Source organism: Microtus pennsylvanicus, chromosome 6 (assembly GCF_037038515.1).
Source record: "Microtus pennsylvanicus isolate mMicPen1 chromosome 6, mMicPen1.hap1, whole genome shotgun sequence".
NCBI classification, from domain to species: Eukaryota; Metazoa; Chordata; class Mammalia; order Rodentia; family Cricetidae; genus Microtus; species Microtus pennsylvanicus.
The window spans coordinates 32,547,781-32,568,183 of NC_134584.1; the positions used below are offsets into that span (position 1 = coordinate 32,547,781).

The following is a 20,403-nucleotide window of genomic DNA, read 5'->3' on the forward strand; positions in this document are numbered from 1 at the left end:
AAGCATAGAAATACAGAAACATTTGTGTGAGTACATTATTTTCTATGTATCATTTATTTAATAAACATGCTGCCAGACAAAATATGAAACATACGCAAGCTAACAAGGTATCTGTGGCATAGCATTTAAAAAGTGTGTTTAGCATATCAAGTGAGAATGCTTACCTTTAAAGTCACACCTCAGATTGGATAATAGATTGGATTTAAGTCCAGCCAGGCTGATATGCAGAGAGGTGAGTGTTAGGCAGTGGCATTAGTAGATTTTATTAAATATTGGAAGCAAGTAATTTCTCTACATGTATACATAACCCTACAAATTTTAGGTGTGTTTAGAGAAAAATTGGCAGAGGTGGGTGTGGTAAAGAGTAGAGAAAACAATGCATTTGACTTCTGCTAATACTGAGTATAACAAAAGTCCTCCAAGTAAAATGGAGCTCAGAGGATAATTAGTGTTTGAACTACAACCAATGCTGCAATACTCTGGGTCTTCCTTAGTATTGTCTACTTTGTTATTTCAGGCATGGCTCAAAGCAATGAAGAAAGTATGAAAAAGATTAGCAATGTGAATCTTGACAAACTGATAGAGGACTTCTCACAGATAGAAAAGGTATGTAAAGACACATAGCAAGTGGCCACAGAGAAACAAAGATTTTTGTCAGGGAGAGGAACTAGGAAGAAAGGAAATTCATTTTTTAAAAAAGTGACCCAGGTCTGGAGTTACTGCTCAGTAGTTAGGGACACTGGCTGCTCTTAAGGGTGAGAGTTCAGTTCCCAACACCCTCTCGGCAGCTCACAACTGTCTGTAACTTCAATTCCAGAAGATACACCATCCCCCTGTGGCATTTACAGGGACTATACATTCACGGTGCACTTAGATGCAGGCAAAACACTCACGACATAAAATAAAAATAAGCAAAGGCTTTAATTTTAAAAACATAAGACAGTGTCTGCATTTGTTTCTATGAGCAGCTATTTGCTTACTGGGAGACCCAAATTTTAAGTTACATTTTTCATTGTTTGACTATTTTTGTAGGCTATATTTCTTTGTAAGAACTAATAAGCTTGGTGTAGTTTAGTCTTCAGACATGAATTTTAGCTATGTTAGCTAAATAATAAAAGTGTGGCCAGGCATGGTGGCACACATAATTAATTCACATACTCTGGAGGCAGAGGCAGGTGAACCTCAGTTCAAGGACGGCCTGATCTACAAAGCAAGTTCCATGACAGGCAGGGCAACACAAGGAAACCATGTCTCAAGAGGAAAAAAGTGTGAAGGCTAAGAATTCGTGGGAATGCTGATTTATTGTCTCCAAATCTCAAAGAATACTATGCCAGAAATTTGAGAACACCAATAAACTTACTTTTTTCCACTGTATGATATTATAGTAAAATGTATCATTGTTGAACAAACATACATTTTAATTTTTAAAATGAACCAGATTTGAGTAGCAAAAGTGTGTTTTGCTAAATCTTTTCTTATATTTTAAACTTTAATGTTTTATATATTCTTTGGCAATATCATACATGTTTACAATATTTCTTAATCATATTCAACCCAAACCCCCCTCACATACCATGGAACACCCCCCAGGACTTCCCCTTCCCACCATCTCATCATCAGCATCCTTCTTTCTCCTCCTCCTCCTTTAATAGCTCACTAAGTCTGGTTAGTATTTCCTGCATGCATAGGGATGTGACACACCCGACCATCAGTGAGGAGGAGCTCCTCAGCTAGAAGGAGAGCCTCATAGGTCCGTTTCCACTCCCACTGGAATGTTGACTGCCTTGATCTTGTACAGACCGTGGCTGCTATGAGTCATGAGTACAACAGCCATGTCCTGTCCCTGTCCAGAGAACAGGGTTTTACAACTCTCTTCCTCATCCTCTGGCTCTTACATTCTTTCTGCTTTCTCTTCCATAATGCCCTTTCTCTTTTCATCTTATTTGTACCAATATATAAAAATGTTCCTAGCACAAGGAAACAAACAGTTGATGTATTTTTGCTAAAGTTAAGAGAATGCCAGAATGCCCACAAACTCTAAAATAGTTTTAATGAAAGTAAAATAGGTTCATGTTTCAGTCTTACCATGATGATTAATTATAATATAGAACATACATGTGTTTAACTTTTCTCCTCTCCTATCTCTTTTCCTTCTCATAGCCTAAAATTTAGTCCAGAAATTAATATAGCAACAGGGAAAAGAAATAAGTACTCTTGTGAAAAAGGAATCAGTGTCATATGTTTGGACATAAATTAGAAATACATTATCATATTCTCAAGTGTCTTAAAAAGAAATAATTGTTCATTTCTTAATTTGATATAGTATTCTGACATTTAGAATTTTACCTCCTAGAGAAATACATAAATGGTAATGCAGATGAAGTAATACAGCGTGAGCTGCTGAAGATAATATGGGGAAGTGAATAGAGGTGCAGAAGCACAAGATCAATGATGAATTGATGTACTTGAAGAGTACAAGGAAGCTTATTGTACTCTTAACAAAGACACCAAAGAGACATATTCAGAATGCTTCTTTATTGTCTATAATAGAAAAATTATAAACAACAAAATTTTCCCTAATAGCAGCTTCAAAAGTACGACTCAGAATAGCTGTTAAAAGAATGCAGTAGATTTGTGCTTGTGATATTGTCTCCCAGATAATAGTGCTAAGTGGAACAGCTAAGTGCAGAACAGAATAAATAGTGTACTTATGTCATCATAAAGTCGTCTGGAAAGAAAAGTTTTAAGACAAAACATCACTTGTCATCTCCAGGCTAGTCTTAAACTCCTGGGCTCAGGACATCCTCCTGCATCAGTCTCCAGAGAGGCTGACTGTAGGCATCTACCATTATGCTTGGTAGATGCCTTTGATTAACATGTAATTAAAGGTTAAATAATTGAAAGAAAAGTGCTCAGACTAGGTCATATTTTCCTCTTGTTTAGAACAGGCCCATTTAATATTTTGCTATGCCCCTTTCTATGAGTGTGTGTGTGTGTGTGTGTGTGTGTGTGTGTGTGTGTGTGTATAAGTGTAAGGGAGCCTCATGAATGTTAACATAGCACTTTATCACTGGCCTGCATCGCCAACCCTACCATGTTATTTTTAAAATAGAAAATAGATCAGGAAGTCATAATTATAGTGAGGGTGCTCACTACAGCGACTGCCATGGTGCCCTGCAAGTGTAACCTACTTTAAGTGCACGTAGAACTTTTCAGACCCTTGTCTGATTGCACTCTTCTTAGCATAGTTTTAAGTACATGAGAACCTAGAATAAAGGAAGTCTGCTACCAGAGGCTATGCTTGTAAAAAAGGGAATATTGAAGGCTCAGTACAGTAGTTTGTTTAAAATTATATCCCATGTTCAGATGTTAAGTGGGTTTTGTTCTTATTTGTCTTCATATTTGTCTTTTTATTTGTCTTAGCAAAAGAGTCAAAATAATGCCATTTATTTTGTGTTAACATGCTCCCAATTTCTTCTGCAGAAGATGATAGAAACCACTGGAAAGAATAACCGTTTGGATATTCAGCTGGAGAAGAGTAATAGTTTATTAAAGATAATGCAAACAAAAGAGGCCACGATAAAAGAAGGTCAGTCCTCCACTGCCTATGGAAATAGTAGTCTAATGAGGGTACTCACTACAGGGACTGACCGTATGCCCTGTGTGTGTCACCCACCTTAAGTGCATATAGTACTTTTCAGACCGTTGTCTCATTGTACTTTTTTAGTATACCTCCAAAATATGAGAGAAACCTAGGATGAAGAAAGTTAAGTCTTCTGCCAGACACTACCCATGTAACAAATGGCGAATTGAAGGTTCAGTACAAGTCTATAAAACCATGTGGGGCAAAACTTGATTTCCTAGTAAGTAAATGTAAGATGGATCACCAGTTTTAAGAGTTTAAAAGGAAGCTATGCGCTGACAAGATGGCTCAATGGGCAAAGGCACCTGTGGACAAGTCTAGACTTAGTTTGATCCACATAGGATAAAGAACACCAGCTCTTCCAAAAACAAAAAAAAGCCGGGCGGTGGTGGCGCGCGCCTTTAATCCCAGCACTCGGGAGGCAGAGGCAGGCGGATCTCTGTGAGTTCAAGGCCAGCCTGGTCTACAAGAGCTAGTTCCAGGACAGGCTCCAAACACTACAGAGAAACCCTGTCTCGAAAAAAATCCAAAAAAAAAGAACACCAGCTCCCCCAAAATTGTCCTCTGACTTAACATGTCACACTTACTTGCAAACATGCATATGCACAGACACACAAAAAAAGTGGTAAATGTTAAAACATTTTTTAAATGAAACTATGTGCTTGTATTTTCCTTTTGGGTTTTTTATTTTTTATTGCTTCTTTTATTTTTTGAGATTATAATAATATCATTTCCCTCTTCCCTTTCCTTCCTCCATACCCTCCCATATCCCTCCTTGCTTTCTTTCAAATGCATGACCTCTTTGTTTTATTAATGTTGTTACATGAATATACATATATATCCCCAAATATAACCTGCTCAGTCTGTATAATGTTATTTGTATGTATGTTTTCAGAGCTGACCATTGAGCACATTTATTTTCTTCCTGTGTCATATTGAGAAGCCCTAAATAGCAATGATCCAGTACCAAGATCTTGTCTTCAAATACCTTCTCTAATAAAAAAAAAACTGGGTGAAGGTTAGGATTAAATTTGTACTGTAAGACTGAAGTATCTTGTAGTGTCAGAAGAAAGACAATACTCAAACAGAAAAAATAGCCAGGTGTGGTGTTACATTACAGGATTCCAGCACTCGAGGAGCTAAAGGAGGAGGATTATGAGTTCACTTCAACTTGGGACAGAGAGAGAGAGAGAGAGAGAGAGAGAGAGAGAGAGAGAGAGAGAGAGAGAGAGAGAGAGACAGAGGGCCTTTCTCATTATAAAACATGTTTTTTAAAAAGTGAAAGAGAAGAAAAAAACCATAGTGATAGAATTTGTCAAAAACAACTCAGAAACCAACTGAAAGACCAAATCTGAAATAATTTCAGCAAGAAAAAGAACAGTATTGAATTATACCCATAATGCAAAGCAAATAACCTTAATCAACTTTTATAAATAAATAATAAAGGAAAAGAGATCTCCCATGTGGCAGAATCCTAAATGACTTCCATAAATAATTTGTTCTAGATAGGTGGAGCTTGACTCCACTGGGTAAGCGTCAGCCGAGTAGAGTCATTTCCTTTACTGTAGGGAAGCACACAGTATAACAAGATGGAGTGTGTAAATTACATGGTACTAAACCTTGACACTGGGCAAATGCTACCTCTGCCACATGGTCAGTGACATCAGAAACAATGTCTTGTTAACTGTCTGTACCTTTGATATGATGAAAATGATGCTTTAGTTTTGTAAACTTCCTCCCCATTCCACAACCCCAGTCTAATCATGAGGTAAACATCAGCAGCTTCCCACAGAAGGACATGACAAGAAGGGTTGTCAAGGTCATCAAAACCAAAAAAACAGAATGGCAGAACCCAGAAGCCTAAGACGACATGGCAAATAATAAGTATAAAATGGTATGGTGGAAGACCATAGGGCAAGCAAAAGAAGTTAATATATGGAAATGTGAATAAAGCATGAATTTTAGTTAATAACATCAATATTGATTCATAATTACAGCAGATATACCATACCAATATAGAGTATTGATAATAGGGGTAACTGGCCATATATAATATATATATATTTATCCTATTGTATATTAATGATTATATATAATCAAAAATTTTATATCAGAAATAAGTTATATATATAAATATTTTCAATTTTTCTTTACATCTAAAATTTTAGCAAATGTCAGAAAGATAAAACTACAAAAAACTTTAAAAGTACATGTATTTATTATGGAAAAGCTTTTTCAAAGTGTATGACACTGTGTGTCAAAATCATAACAGAAATTATTTTATTTTGAATTTGTTAATTGGCAGACATTTTGGAAAGTTTAAAATATATAGAGAAAAATGAATGAAAGTATAAAAAATTCCCATATATTGTTCGGTTCTTCAGTTTTCTTATCATCAACACCTTGTTTTGTTACAGCTCCTGGGGCAATACTGAGTTGAGAGATATTTAGTTAAAATCCAAAGTTTACTTAGTGCTCACTTCTTATGTTATTCATTCTATGGATTTTGATAAATGTGTAATGACATTGTCATATTATTTATCATTACAGTATCAAATCAGATACTAGTTTCACTGCCCTAAAAGACTCCCAGTGCTCTGCTTATACATCCTCCCTTCCCTTGATCCCTCTGGATGTCTGATCTTCACTGATTTTACTGTGTATAGGTCTTCGTTTCCCAAATCATCATATAGTTGGAATCATATAATATGCAGCTTTTTCAGACAGACTTCTATGACTTTGCATTTAAAATTGCTTCATGTTTCTGTGCTCAATAAAAAAACTTATTTTTATTGAATTTTGTGGCAGAACCATGGTTTATTCATTCGCCTATTAAAAGACTCATTGTTCTCATCCAAATTTTAGCTGTTATGAATATGACTGCTGAGGTCATCTCTGTGCAGGTTTTTGCATAGCTTCTTGACTAAATACCAAAGAATGTCAATCTTGGACACTTTGTAAGAGTGATCAAGAGGGCAGTAATATTAGTGTTGAAGACTAAGTACTGGTAGACTCTTTTTTTATAGGCTTAAGTTAACTATCTCTCTTTTACTGTAACAATCACTTGGGGAAAATCAACCTAAAAAGAAGAAAGATCATTTAGGGCTTACCGCTTTGGAGTGTCCAGTCCCTGACCGTGTGACACGGCTACTCTGGGCTGGTGCAGCACGTGATGGCATGACACACAGCAGAAAGGACCCATAAGCCTTATGCCTGAATGTGAGGCCCAGGAAGAGAGCTGGGTCCCACAGTTCCCTTTGAAGGAATACATCAGTGACCTAACTTCTTGCTAGATTCTGGCTCAAGGTTCTACCACCTCCTAGTGGCTCCATGAGCCAAACCTTTATTTAGCACATGAGTCTTTGGGAGAAATTTCAGATCCAAGCTGTAAGTTATGTTTTAATTGTATTTAATATTTCAAACTATTCTGTGAAGATTTACTAGTACACAAATTGATAATTAATACTAGATCCTAAATTTGCACTAAAATCATTAAATTATTAAGAAATAGCTTAATAATCAAGAAAATTTTAATAAAACAGCATAATAAATTCTGAGGGAAAGAATAATTTAGATTAAAGTTTACAAAGACAATGAAAAGCTTTTATCTAAATCATTGAATGGCATTCTAGTTGATGAAGAATTCCTTGGCTAGCTAATTTCTAACATGTAAAAATATGGTGAGCCTGCCATCTTGTGTTCAAATTTTAAAAATACTTTAAAAACCTCCAGTATGCACAGAGTAGCAAGATCATTTTCATTTGCTGATTACTAAAGGAACTTCAGCTACCTTATTTTACTAATTGCTGGATCCTTACAATAAATGATGAAGTAATGACCGAGCACACCTCTCTTATCCTATCACCTAGCACAGTAGCATGTGTGAAGCAAGTTATCAGCTAACGCCTGTCTGGGAAATGTAATTAACCATCATTCCGTTACTGGGAAATTGCAACATGGAGAAAGGAGAATGTGATGGAGAGCTTTGTGTGAGTGGGTGGCAAGGACAGGAAGAACAGGAAAGGTGACAGGCCACAAATGGGGAACCTGTTACTGGTCATGAGGCTTTGAGCTTTGGCAAAATACTTTTCATCATCATGACTGAAGAAAGTATTTTGCATTATGTATGAAGCCACTGGCACTCAGGTTGCTTTGTAACAGTGTTTAGGGGTTTTAATGATTTCATAGCTGTCTTGCCCAGGACTTAGTTTTGAGTACCAAGAGAAGGAGCTTATTGCTCAGCAGTAACAAAACTCTCCTCTTACACCATCTCACTAGCTGTGGCCCTCCACCTTTGAACAAACTTAATGTGACTTGACTGTATTTTTTAAGAATGTGCTTTCCTGGAAGAGTTGCATGGAAACACTTTTGGTGATTCCTTGACATGTCCAGGTGTGGAGCACTTTCAGGGAAGACATTGTTAAGGCCCAGGGGGACGGTCTCTACTGTACTGTGCCTTAGAAAATTATTGCTAAGTGTTGGGATTTGTTTCACATAAAAGGTGAATTAAAATACTTACTGTATGTGTTGGCTAGTTTTCTGTCAACTTGACAAAAGCTAGAGTCATCAGAGAAGAGGGAGCTTGCAGAAAGGTGGTGGTTCATGCTTTTAATCTCAGCACTTGGGAGGCAGAGTCAGGTAGATTTCTGAATTTAGAGCAAGCCTGGTCTACAGAGCAAGTTCCAGAACTTCCAGGGCTACACAGAGAAACCCTGTCCCAAGGAAAAAAATAGAGAAATGGGTGGGGAAAGAAAGGAGGGAGAGAGAAGTGCAGGTTATGGGGAAGTGAGGAGGGAGTCTCATTTGAGAAAATACTTCTAGAAGATTAGGCTATAGGAAAGCCTGTAGGGCATTTTCTTAATTAGTGATTTATGGGGGAGGCCCCTGCCCACTATGGGTAGAGGTGCCCTTGGGTGGTCCTGGGTTCTATAAGAAAACAGGCTGAGAAAGTCATGGGGAGAAACCAGTAAGCAGCACTCCTCCCTGGACTCTGCATCAGCTCCTGCCTCCAGGTTTCATCACAGCAATAGTCACCTAAGACAGAAATTGGTACCAGGGTAGCTCTTGCCTCCAGGTTTCATCACAGGAATAATAGCCCTAACAGAGACACCGTATATTGTAATGTACCTTGAGATGTCTGGTTGCTTTATTAAGATCACATAATTTTCAGTTAAATATTATTTTATTTCAATTCTTTAATCAAGAAGATTCCAAGATGATTTTCAAATAAATATATCTTCTATGTTTTAGAATGTGCTACTCTTCATACTATGATAAAAGGGCTACAAGAGACTATTCAGTATCAACACAATTTGAAAGGTAAGTTGGGGAAATCGTTCTTAAAATCATGGTTTGGGGGGAGGATAGTTAATTCAATAAATTGCTTACATGAGTACAATCCATAGAAAGTGTATTTAAAAGAGGAAAGGGAGCGAAGGAGGGAGGGAAGAGTGAGCAAAAGAAAGTCAGGTATGGTGGTATCTGCCTATAAACACAGCATGGTAAAAGGCAGAGACAGGTGAAGCCCTATAGCTCATTCAGGGGCCACCTAGACTGACCTACTTGGCAAACTCCAGACCACTGAGAGACTCTATCTCAAAACACAAGGTGTGTTGGTATTGCTGATAGAATGTAATGTAGCCATTATCACAAATTAGTGATTACTCAGAAAAATTAAACCTAGAATTACCATTCGGTTCAGAAATTTCACTCTGAGGAATTTACAAAAAAAATAAAAATGAGATACATAAAATTTTGTATGCTAATATTCATAGCAACTTTAATCACAAAGGCCAAAAGGTGGAAATAGCCTCCTTGTAGATTGGATATAAAATGTGTCCATGTGTTAGAAACTTTGTCTTCAGCCCATAGGAGAAAGAACACTGGGGGAGAACCTTTGCCTCTTTTTTCTCTATCACAAACTAGCCACATACAGTGAACAGCTTTGACCTGCCCTGCACTTTCACTGTGTGCTACCACAGGCTCAAATCAATGGGTAGAGTCATGAATAGAAACTCACAGAACTGTAAGCAAAATAAACCTTTTCCTTTTTGTAAATGTCCATCAAAATAACAGAGCTGAATAATGCCAGTGTTCATCTACAGATGGGTAAACAAGTGAGGTATATGCAAAGGGCAAAATGTTAGGAATCCTTAAGATGGAGTGAAATTTGGATACATGCTACAACATAAACTTGAAAACATTGTGCTAGGTGAAATATGCTAGACAAGTACAGAGTCTCAGAGGCTATCTAGTTCCGCTTTTGCCCGGTACCTAGAATAGTAAAATTCATAGAGATGGAAATAACAAGTTACCAAGGGCTGGAGGACAGAATAGGAGAGATTAGTGTCTCATAGACACAGCATATACACTATGGGAAGATAATAAATTCCAGAGATGGAAGTCAAGATGGTTACTCACATTATACTTAATACCTCTGAACTCTGCGCCTAGAATAGCTGAAGCAGTAAGTGTTGTTGAATATATTTCATCACGATAAAATGGTGCCTAGACTTTTAAAGCATAGGAAACTCAATCATAAAATAAATCCCATTAAAAACAACAAGAAAAAGCCCATTATAATTTAGCACAGACTGGTCCAGAATTTGCAGTAGTCCTTCTACCTTAGTCTCCCAAGAGCTAGAATTACAAGGGCAAGCCATCACACTGGCCTCTGAAATTGTTTCCCTCCTCTGCTACACTCTTCTCTGTGTCTAGAATGCAGTTCTCAAAGGCAGAACAAGCCTAACCTCTTATATCTCAGTTCAGGTTGGCTGCTTCTTCCCCAAGCCCTTATTCAATGTCAAGATGACCCAGGCTTGCCCCACCACATGTTCTCACAGAATTTCAAGCACAGTGCCACTATAGAAAGTTTATCTAATAAAGCTATTGCATCTACCACACAACTAGACTGTAAGTTCAGTGAAAAGCAAGAAATTTCTTAATGTTCCTGCATTCCCAGTGTCTAGCATACTTCCAGAGCACATGCATGATCAGAAATGTAAATGTTACAGATAATTAATTTTAAGTCTATTTAGTAATATGTTCCTTGATTATTTATATACAGATGAAAATGAACAACTAAAAAGAAATGTTGATTTTATGAAAGAAAAGTTAAAATCTCATGAGCAGGTGAGCTTATAATCTATTGTATTCAGTTAGACCCTTGAAAAGCATTTGTTCACTCAAAGAAGAAGCAAGTTGAGTTTTTTAATATTTTTTATTGTTTTTATTGAGCTCTATATTTTTTTCTGCTCCTCTCCCATTCTCTCCCCTCCCCTTCAAAGCTCTCCCATGGTTCCCATGCTCCCAATTTACTCAAGAGATTTTGTCTTTTTCTACTTCCCATGTAGATTAGATCCATGTATGTCTCTCTTAGGGTCCTTTTTTTTTCTAAGTTCTCTGGGATTGTGAATTGTAGGCTGGTTTTTCTTTGCTTTATGTCTAAAAGCCACTTATGAATGAGTATTATATTTATCTTTCTAGGTTTGGGTTACCTCACTCAATATGATGTTTTCCAGATTCATCCATTTGCCTGCAAATTTCATGATGTCATTATTTTTTTCTGCTATGTAGTACTTCATTGTGTATTGCTGGATCTTGAGGAAGGTTGTTTCCTAATTTTCTGAGAAATCTCCATACGGATATCTGAAGGGGCTATGCCAGTTTGCACTCCCACTAGCAATGCAGAAGTATTCCCATTTCCCGCATCCTCTCCAGCATAAGTTGTCATCAGTGTTTTTGATCTTGGCCATTCTTAAAGGTGTAAGATGAAATCTCAGAGTTATTTTGATTTGCATTTCTCTGATGGCTAAGGATGTTGAGCATTTCCTTAAGTGTCTTTCAGCCATTTTAGATTCCTCTGTTGAGAATTCTCTGTTTAGGTCTCTACTCCATTTTTTATTGGATTATTTGTTCTTTTGATGACCAATTTCTTGAGTTCTATGTATGTTTTGGAGATCTGCCCTCTGTCCAATGTGGAGTTGGTGAAGATCTTTTCCCATTCTGCCATTTTGTCTTGTTGACTGTGTCCTTTGCTTTACAGAAGGTTTTCAGTTTAGAAAGTCCCATTTACTAATTATTTTTCTCATTATCTTGCTACTGGAGTTATATTTAGGAAGTGGTCTCCTGGGCCAATGCATTCTAGTGTACTTCCCACTTTCTCCTCTATGAGGTTCAGTGTGGTTGGCTTTATGTTGAGCTTTATGTTATGGCTTTGATTCATTTGGACTTGAGTTTTGTTCATAGTGGTAGATATGGATCTAATTTTATTCTTCTACATGCTGATATCCAGTTATGCCAGCACTATTTGTTGAATATGCTTTCTTTTTTCCATTTTATATTTTTTTTTGCTTCTTTGTAAAAAATCAGGTGTTCATAGGTGTGTGGATTGATATTTGGGTCTTCAGTTCAATTCCATTGGTTCTCCTGTCTATTTTTATGCCAGTACCAGGCTGTTTTCAGTACTGCAGCTCTGTAGTCGAGTTTGAAGTCAAGGATTGAGATACCTCCAGAAGTTCCTTTATTGTACAGGATTGTTTTGGCTATCTTGGGCTTTTTGCTTTTCCATATGAAATTGAGTATTGTTCTTTTGAGGTCTGTGAAGAATTTTGCTGGGATTTTGATGGGCATTGCATTGAATCTATAGATTGCTTTTGGTAAGACTGTCATTTTTACTATATTAATTCTATCTACCCAAGTGTATGGGAGATCTTTTCATTTTCTGGTGTCTTCGTCAATTTCTTTCTTTAAAGATTTAAAGTTCTTGTCATACCAGTCTTCCAATTGTTTGGTTACAGTTACTCTGAGATAATTTATGTTATTTGTGGCTATTGGACGGGTAATATTTCTCTGATTTCTTTCTGAGCCCATTTATCATCTGTGTACAGGAGGGCTACTGATTTTTTTGAGTTAATCTTGTATCCTGCTACATTACTGAAGGTGTTTATGAGTTGTAGAAGTTCTTGGTAGAAATTTTGGGTTCCTTTATGTAATAATATCCTATTATCAGCAAATAGTGAAAGTTTGACTTCTTTTCTGATTTGTTTCCCTTGATCTCCTTTTGCTGTCTTATTGCTCTAGCTAGAACCTCAAGAACTATATAGAATAGATATGGAGAAAGCAGACAACCTTTCCTAGTTTCAGTGGGATCACTTTGAGTTTCTCTCCATTTATTGTGATGTTGGCTGTTGATTCACTGTATATTGCCTTTTTTATGCTTAGGTATGTTCCTGAAGCAAGTTGTTTTAATTAACAAACACACCAAAAATTATATAAGTGTAGTATATATATATATATATATATACATGTCATATATGTAAGAAGTATACTTTGAGCAAGTTGTTTAAAAAATTAAAAATGGATTGTGGTGTTTTATACTTTTCATCCCACTGAGTTATATATAGGAAGGAGCATGGTCAGTCTTGAAGTTTTAGAAGGGAAAAGGGTAAAATTTTCTGTTTCTCTACCTGGACTGCAAACTGACTCACCATCTACTGTGGAGCTCGGCAGTTAAGATTTGGAAAGAAAGGAGCAGAGAAGAATTAAGGAAGAAGGGGAAAGAAAAACAGAGAAAAGTATCTCAGAGATACTTAACTGAAAGTCTAAGTCCTCCAAAAGAATAGGCGAATGCTTGTTCTTACTGGTGGGCATTACTCAGAAGTCCCAGGCTTCTGGGAAACATGAAATCCTAAAGCTGTTAGAGGAAAACCTGGGGAAACAAATAAAGATAGAGCATAGGTAAGGACTTTTTCAGTGGCCACTCCAGAAAACAATGCCAGCAGCAGATAAATGGGACCTCGTGGGGTTAAAAGTCTTCTTACAGCAAGGAAAACAGTTGGGTAATGAAATAACCTACAAAATGGAAGAAAACCTTCGCTACCTGCTCATCAGACAGGATCAATACCTAGACTACACAAAGAGCTCTCAAAAATCTGTACAAAGGCCAGTGAGGTTAAAGCACATGCCTGTCGAGCAAGCCAGAAAACTTCATTTTAATCCCCAGAACCCATGTAAAAGTGGAATCACCTCCAGGTAGTTGTCTTCTGACCTCTACATACATGTGCACCATTCTCTCTCTCTCTCTCTCTCTCTCTCTCTCTCTCTCTCTCTCTCTCTCTCTCTCTCTCTCTCTCTCCCTCTTCCTCCCTTCCTCCCTCCCTCCCTCCCTCCCTCCCTCCCTCCTGACTTCTAATTTTGGATAACAATATGCTCTCAGCTACTTCTCCAGGACCCTGCCTGCCTCCTTCCATCTCCCTGCTGTGATGATCATGAACTCTTAAACTGTAAGCAAGCCCCAATAAACTCTTTCTTCTATCAGTTGCCTTGGTTATGGTGTTTCTTCACAGCATTTGAAAAAGTAACTAAGGACATGAACAAGAAGAAGCCCCTATATGTGCTAGTGGGAATATAAACTAGTCCAGGCACCATGGAAGTCAGTGTGCAGGTTTCTCAAGAAACTAAAACTACATTTACAATATGACCCTGCTATACCATTCCTGGCTATTTACCAAAGAGGTTCTATATCATCAAATCATAGAATTACTTGTACATCAGTATTTATTGTAGCACTGTTCATAATAACTAAGTTATAGAACCAACCTAAATATCCAACAGTAAAGTAATGGATTTAAAAATATATATCATTAATAAATGAGACCTTGTGAAACTGAAAAGCTTCTGTAAGGAAAAGAAAATCATCAAAAGGGCACAATGGCAGCCTACAAAATGGGAAAAGCTCTTCACCAACCTCACATCTGACAGAGGGCTGATTTCCAAAATATATAAAGGACTCCAGAAACTAGACATCATATTAAAAAATGAGGCACAGGAGGGAACTTCAGCAACAGCTCCGGACCATGCCAGGAAGATGGGTACTATTATGGGGAGCAAATATATGGTGTGTTCTGGAAGGGAGGGCGAGAAAGACTGTATGTTCATATGCTATGGTCAAAGGTAGACCTGGAGAAGTGAAAGAGCTGAGGAGTGGGCTGAAATGGGTGCCTTGATAACCACCCAGGGCCATGATGATGTCTGGGCTGCTCCTAGGACCCATGTCTGGTTTCATAGCTCTGATGCATCTCTTTTGATGTCCATGGCCCCTGATACCACCAAAGCCAAGAGGACAGGACTGTACAGCATTGCCCCCCCCCACTAGCTGCAACACTACGGAGAACTGGTCCTGCCCCTCACTGGCTGAAACACTCAGGAGAGAATCCTATACGTCGCCTGGGCATCACTATAGAAACAAAGTCAATGAAATGATTCCTAGTGATATTCTGCTATACTCATAGATGGTACCTAGCCCAGTTGTCATCAGAAAGGTTTCACCCAGCAAATAATGGAAACAGATGCAGAGACCCACAGCCAAACATTAGGCAGAGCTCGAGGAATCCTGTGGAAGAAAAGGAGGAAGGGTTATGGGAACCAGAGAGGCCAAGGACACTACGAGAAAACACACAAAGTCAACTGACCTGGGCTCATGGGGACTCACAGAGACTGAACCATCAACCAGAGAACTTGCATAGGACTGGCCTGGGTTCTCTGTACATGTGTTCCAGTTGCATGACTTCATCTTCCTGTGGGACTCCTGACAGCAGGAGCAGAAGTTGCCTCTGCCTCAGTTGCCTGCTCTTAGCACCCTTTCCTCCTGCTGGATTACCTGTCCAGCATTAATGAGGCACCTAGTCTCACTGCAACTTGATAAACTGTGACTGGTCAATATACATGGATGACCTGCACTTTTCTGAAGGGATGGGGAGAGGGAGAGACGTTGCAGGGAGGGACTGGGAGAAGAGGAGGAAGGGAGGGGAAACTGTGATCACGCTGGAGAAAATTAACTAATTAATTAATTAATAAGAAAGAGAGAAACAAATAAAAATGTATCTATATAAAGTGATATCTTTTTTTAGCCATAAAGAAAAATGAAGTTAGGTTGTTTGTAGGGAAATGGATACAACTGGAGATAATCATATTAAATTAAACCAATCTTCTAAAGACAAATATCATTATATTTTCTTTCATTTGTGCTTCCTAGATTTTATATAAATGCATAAGATCATGCACATATATTTGACATGAAGGTGGAAACAAAATGTCTTGAACAAAGACTTGAGTAAAATGAGGCTAGGAATGGGAATATATACACAGTTTAAGTAAGTGAGAGAGAGAGCATGCGTGTGTGTTGTAGAAGAGTATGTGAGATGTTGTGAGTGAGTGTGTATGTGTATGAGAGAGAGAGAGAGAGAGAGAGAGAGAGAGAGAGAGAGAGAGAGAGAGAGAGAGAGAGAGAGAGACGAACAAAGTAGAAGGGGTACAATACAACGTGGAGGAAAAAGGAGTGTCGAGGAAGTGGGGAGGAGGAACAAGGAAAGATAATGCACATCAGTACTTTTGCTGCCACAGCTAAGTACCTGACAAGAAACAGTTTAAAGAAGGAAAGTTTTCTTTAGGCGCACAGTTTGAAGAACACATCTGGTCACAGCAGAGAAAGAACAAGGAACTGAGGCCACCGGCCACATTGCAGCCCCTGTCAGGAAGCAGATTTTGAGCAGAAAGTAGAGACAGGCTGCTTATCTCAAGATTTACCCCCAGTGATAAGCCTTTACACATTGTGTAAGTGCCTCCTAACAGTTCCAAGATCTCTGAAAACAGGATTCCTGTCTGGTGGTCAGGCATCCGGACACATGAGCATATGGGATTAGTCCACATTCACACCACAACAGGGAGGAAGTCAAACAAAATACAGCAAAATCTCTTACGCAGAATCTGGGTGTGTCTTCAGCATAAGAGGGACTGTCTTGAGAGAGGAAAAGGAATAACTGAGGGAGGGACAGGAAATGGGTGCACATATGAGCAAGGCACAGTGATCTATATGTGTGGATAATAAAACTTGTTATTTTGTGTATAATAAAAAGCACTGGATATGGTTGCATGCCAAAATTAATGTTAGCTGGGAATTTAATCTTTTTAATTATTACATTGAAAATGAATATATTTTAATGTCTAGGAATATAAGAACAGTATTTCCAAACTCATAAGTGAAATGAAAATCAAAGAGGAGGGACATAAAATCGAAATGAGCAAACTTTATCAGGATATGCAGAAAAAAGGTAACTTTATATTTTTAATTTATTGAGTTCTGACATATTGTGCAGCAATTTAAAGGTGCATATTTTTTTCCAATAATAGTATTCTTGAATGAACACACCTTGATACATTTTAATTTAAGTTTTGTATATTTATGCAACATAAATATAATAGTTCTAAGTCTTGTTCATGTTTGTTATCAATTCTGCCTAATGTGGACCAATAGTTCCATTCCCTGGTAACTAAGCATTTGAATACATGAACCTATGGGGCCATTCTTAGTCAAACCACCACACCTCAAATGTATGTGCTCTGTGCAGTCTAGGGGACCACATGCATGCAAATAATAGCTGTGAAGCCAGGTTTCCCACTAAAACCACACTGTAAAGTGATCTTGGGTAATGAGTCCATCTTGTACCTCTGGTTTCTTTCTCCTAAGATGGAGCCAGCACTTCTCTCAACAGTTCTCATTTGTTTTAACATCTGTACCTAGAAATGGCTTCTTATGTGATGTTCTGCCTTAGAGATAGCATCCCGAGAAAGGCCCCTCCATTTTAGGCTTATTTGGTTAACAATTTTCTCACCTTTTGGATGTAAAATGTCCCCACTGGCTGTTTGCACAGTTGGTCCCCAGTTGGTGCTGTTTGGGGAGATTGTGGAACCTTTGGGAGGTAGAGCCTACCTAGAAGAAGTGTGTCATGGGCAGGAAACCTTATGTTTACAGTCCAACCTGACTTCATATTATCTGTCTGCTTCCTGGTCCACTGAGATCAAGAAGCCTCTGCAGGCTGCCAGCACTACAGACCTACTCATGGTGTGTCTTTTCCACATGGTGGCTTGAATCTACTAATACTGTGAGCCAAAACAAACCTTTCTTCCCCTAAGTTGCTTCCTTTCGGGTATTTTGTTACAGTGATGGGAAAAGTAATAGTTTCCCCCTAAGTTGCCAACACTTTGCATGTTCTTCCTGCATTATCCCAATCACAGCTGTAATTAATGGCTGCCTCCTAGCCCAAAGCGGAAATTCAGTGAAAACAGAGGACACATATATTCTGTATGGATGTTTAGTATAATGCCTGGTACACATGTGATCAATAAACATGCTGAATAAGCAAATGAAAAAAATAATAAATGGAAGCAGATAACTTTGAACTCTTAAATGACTAAATTTATTTTTGTTTTACTTAGTTGAATTAAATGAAGAAAAGCACAAAGAATTAATGATAAAGAAAGAGATGGAAATATCAGAGTTAAATGAAAAGTTAAGAACTCAAGAGAAGGAAAAGCAAAATGAAATACTCAAACTACATCTAGAAGTAGGTGCTTGCAAGTCTGCTAAACAGAAGTGTGTTCCTTAGTCTAACCATGCTTTGTCTCCTATTGCAGTGACATAAATTTCAGGACTAGATAGAACCTTCTAAGAAGACTCCACGCATTCTCGTTCTCCAGCAAGAGCAGCGCTCAGTCAGCAGGCTACCAGTCATAGGCTTGATCAAAAGAAGGTCCTAACTTCCAGGAAGGACATTGCTTCCTCTGAGAATGAGGACAGCAACTCAGGAGTTAGCTGTTTTACAGTCTGCTCCACACAGGAGGCGCACAGCCACCATGCCAGCATGGCAAGAGTACAACAAATCCTTGGCAAAATTTCTCTCCAGAAGAAATCACGGAACCCTTTTGTTCTATATGGGATAAAAGCAGGCAAATTTCTCTAATATAGTTCCAGGAAAACATATATTCTAGAGACAAACAAAACTTCCTTGAAACATTTGTATATGTACTTTAAATAAGTATATCTCATCAGTTTTGTAGTTTCTTTCTTTTCAATGAACTGTTTATTCCACTAATGTCAGAATCTCATGGATACTGATGTGTTAACAAAGTATTTGTCTTTTGCATATTTTCTACATTCTACCAACCTCTTCTTCCAGTATTATGCCATGACTTCCACCCATCTCTACTTTGACATTACATTATGCAAAAATTCACAGAGCTTAATTAAAATAATTTACTCTTTATTTTCCAGGAACGTTGCAATGCCTAGGGTGCTTTTAGGTAACATTTGGGGCAGAAAGGGTTACACTGCTTCAGAGGGATTTTGCTACTGCTGTTGCTGCCGCTGCACTGCTAGACAGCTGCTGATGGGTCACCTCTGCTCCTAGGCTAGTCTATCCACAGAGAGGGCTGGGTTGCCAACTGAAATACAGCGGGCCTATTTCAAGATGTACCCCCTACTTACCATCTCTCAGTTAGGAATTTGTGTTTTATTTGCTATCTGGGATCTGCCAATAGACTAGTCTGATTATACTATTTGACTAGTACTCGGATGTCTTTGTGTATCTTCATTATAAGTCCAGTTCTCTCCTAAAACCAGAACACAATCTCATGGAAAGCTTATCTAGTTTTCTGAGAGGCCACACTAAGGTTCATCTAAAAGGAAGAACTATAGTGGAACATTGTGCTTTAAAAATGGGCCGGGCGGTAGTGGTGCACACCTGTAATCCCAGCACCCGGGAGGCAGAGGCAGGCGGATCTCTGTGAGTTCGAGGCCAGCCTGGTCTACAAAGGGAGTTCCAGGACAGGAACCAAAGCTACAGAGAAACCCTGTCTCGAAAAACCAAAAAAAAAAAATGGCTTATAAGAATAGGCTATACAGATCTTTTAATTTGACTCAATTTAATCCAAAAAAAAAAAAAAGCCTGAATTGACTAAATCAATTTCTAATATTTGGCTTCAAAGTTTGAAAGATCTGTGAGCATATCTCCTGAGACTGTGAATTACAGGGGATTTTTCCTGACGAAAGCACAACAGTGGTGACGGGGAAACATTTTCTACTTGGAGATCAAGAGTATGCCTCACATGGAATGGGGGAGAGCAATGGTATTTAGAGGAAAAGTACCGTGCTATCTCTAGAGGTAGCACCCAGGCTTTTGACCCTCTTTTAAAGCCCCCCAAACAATTTTAACTCACCATCTAGCTGAATCTTGTTTGGATAGTCTTTGTTTTTTTTTTCAAATTGTTTCGTAAAGACTTTTCTGTCTGCTATATAGAGTGTGTTCAATTACAAAATATATAGCAAAGGATGTTGCTGGTATACTTTTTCTGTAGAAACATTGTTTCTGAGTATTGAACTACAATAGCCTTAATGACTTTCTTTTTTTGAATTTGGTTCAGTTTGACACAAAACTAGCAAGAGTTCAAACTAAATCAAAGTCGTATCCGGATGCTACTATTTTGCCGCAGAGTATCTACAGAAGGGTAGGTGCATTTTGTCCCATGACTCTGTCTTCAGTAAATTAATTGCATCAATGTGTTCCTATGAACATTTATTTCCTAATGTTTATTTTAAATATAGTAAATTAGTTTTGTAGCCTTATACCAGTTTTTTCCTTTCAATCACACAAAAGTGAAGCTACAGGCCTTTCACAGTAAGATAGTCCGGTGTGTTTTGATTGTTGTTTTGTCTTTCCTTATACTTAATCTTACTTCTAAATTGCAATGACAGCCTTTCTTCTGCTTCATTTAGAAGCTTCAACATCTTCAAGAGGAAAAGAGCAAGGAGATTGCGAGTCTCCAGAACACTATCCGAGACCTGGAGCGGCGCCTCGCAGCTGCCAAAAACTTCCACCCTCCTCGGGGACGGTTTTGAGCAGAGCACTTTAGGCTTTAGCTACAAC

At 38.2% G+C, this 20,403-nt stretch overlaps 1 protein-coding gene across 1 annotated transcript; it reads left to right on the forward strand.

Annotated features, from left to right (window-relative positions):
- Positions 1-519: 519 nt before the first annotated feature.
- On the forward strand, positions 520-20,375 carry Ccdc152 (coiled-coil domain containing 152). The gene is made up of 8 exons (XM_075975978.1): positions 520-606; positions 3,484-3,589; positions 8,894-8,962; positions 10,710-10,774; positions 16,650-16,752; positions 17,918-18,045; positions 19,901-19,984; positions 20,253-20,375. Exons 1-8 carry the CDS (start codon positions 520-522, stop codon positions 20,373-20,375), a joined length of 765 nt encoding a protein of 254 aa, XP_075832093.1.
- The last annotated feature ends 28 nt before the right edge of the window (positions 20,376-20,403 follow it).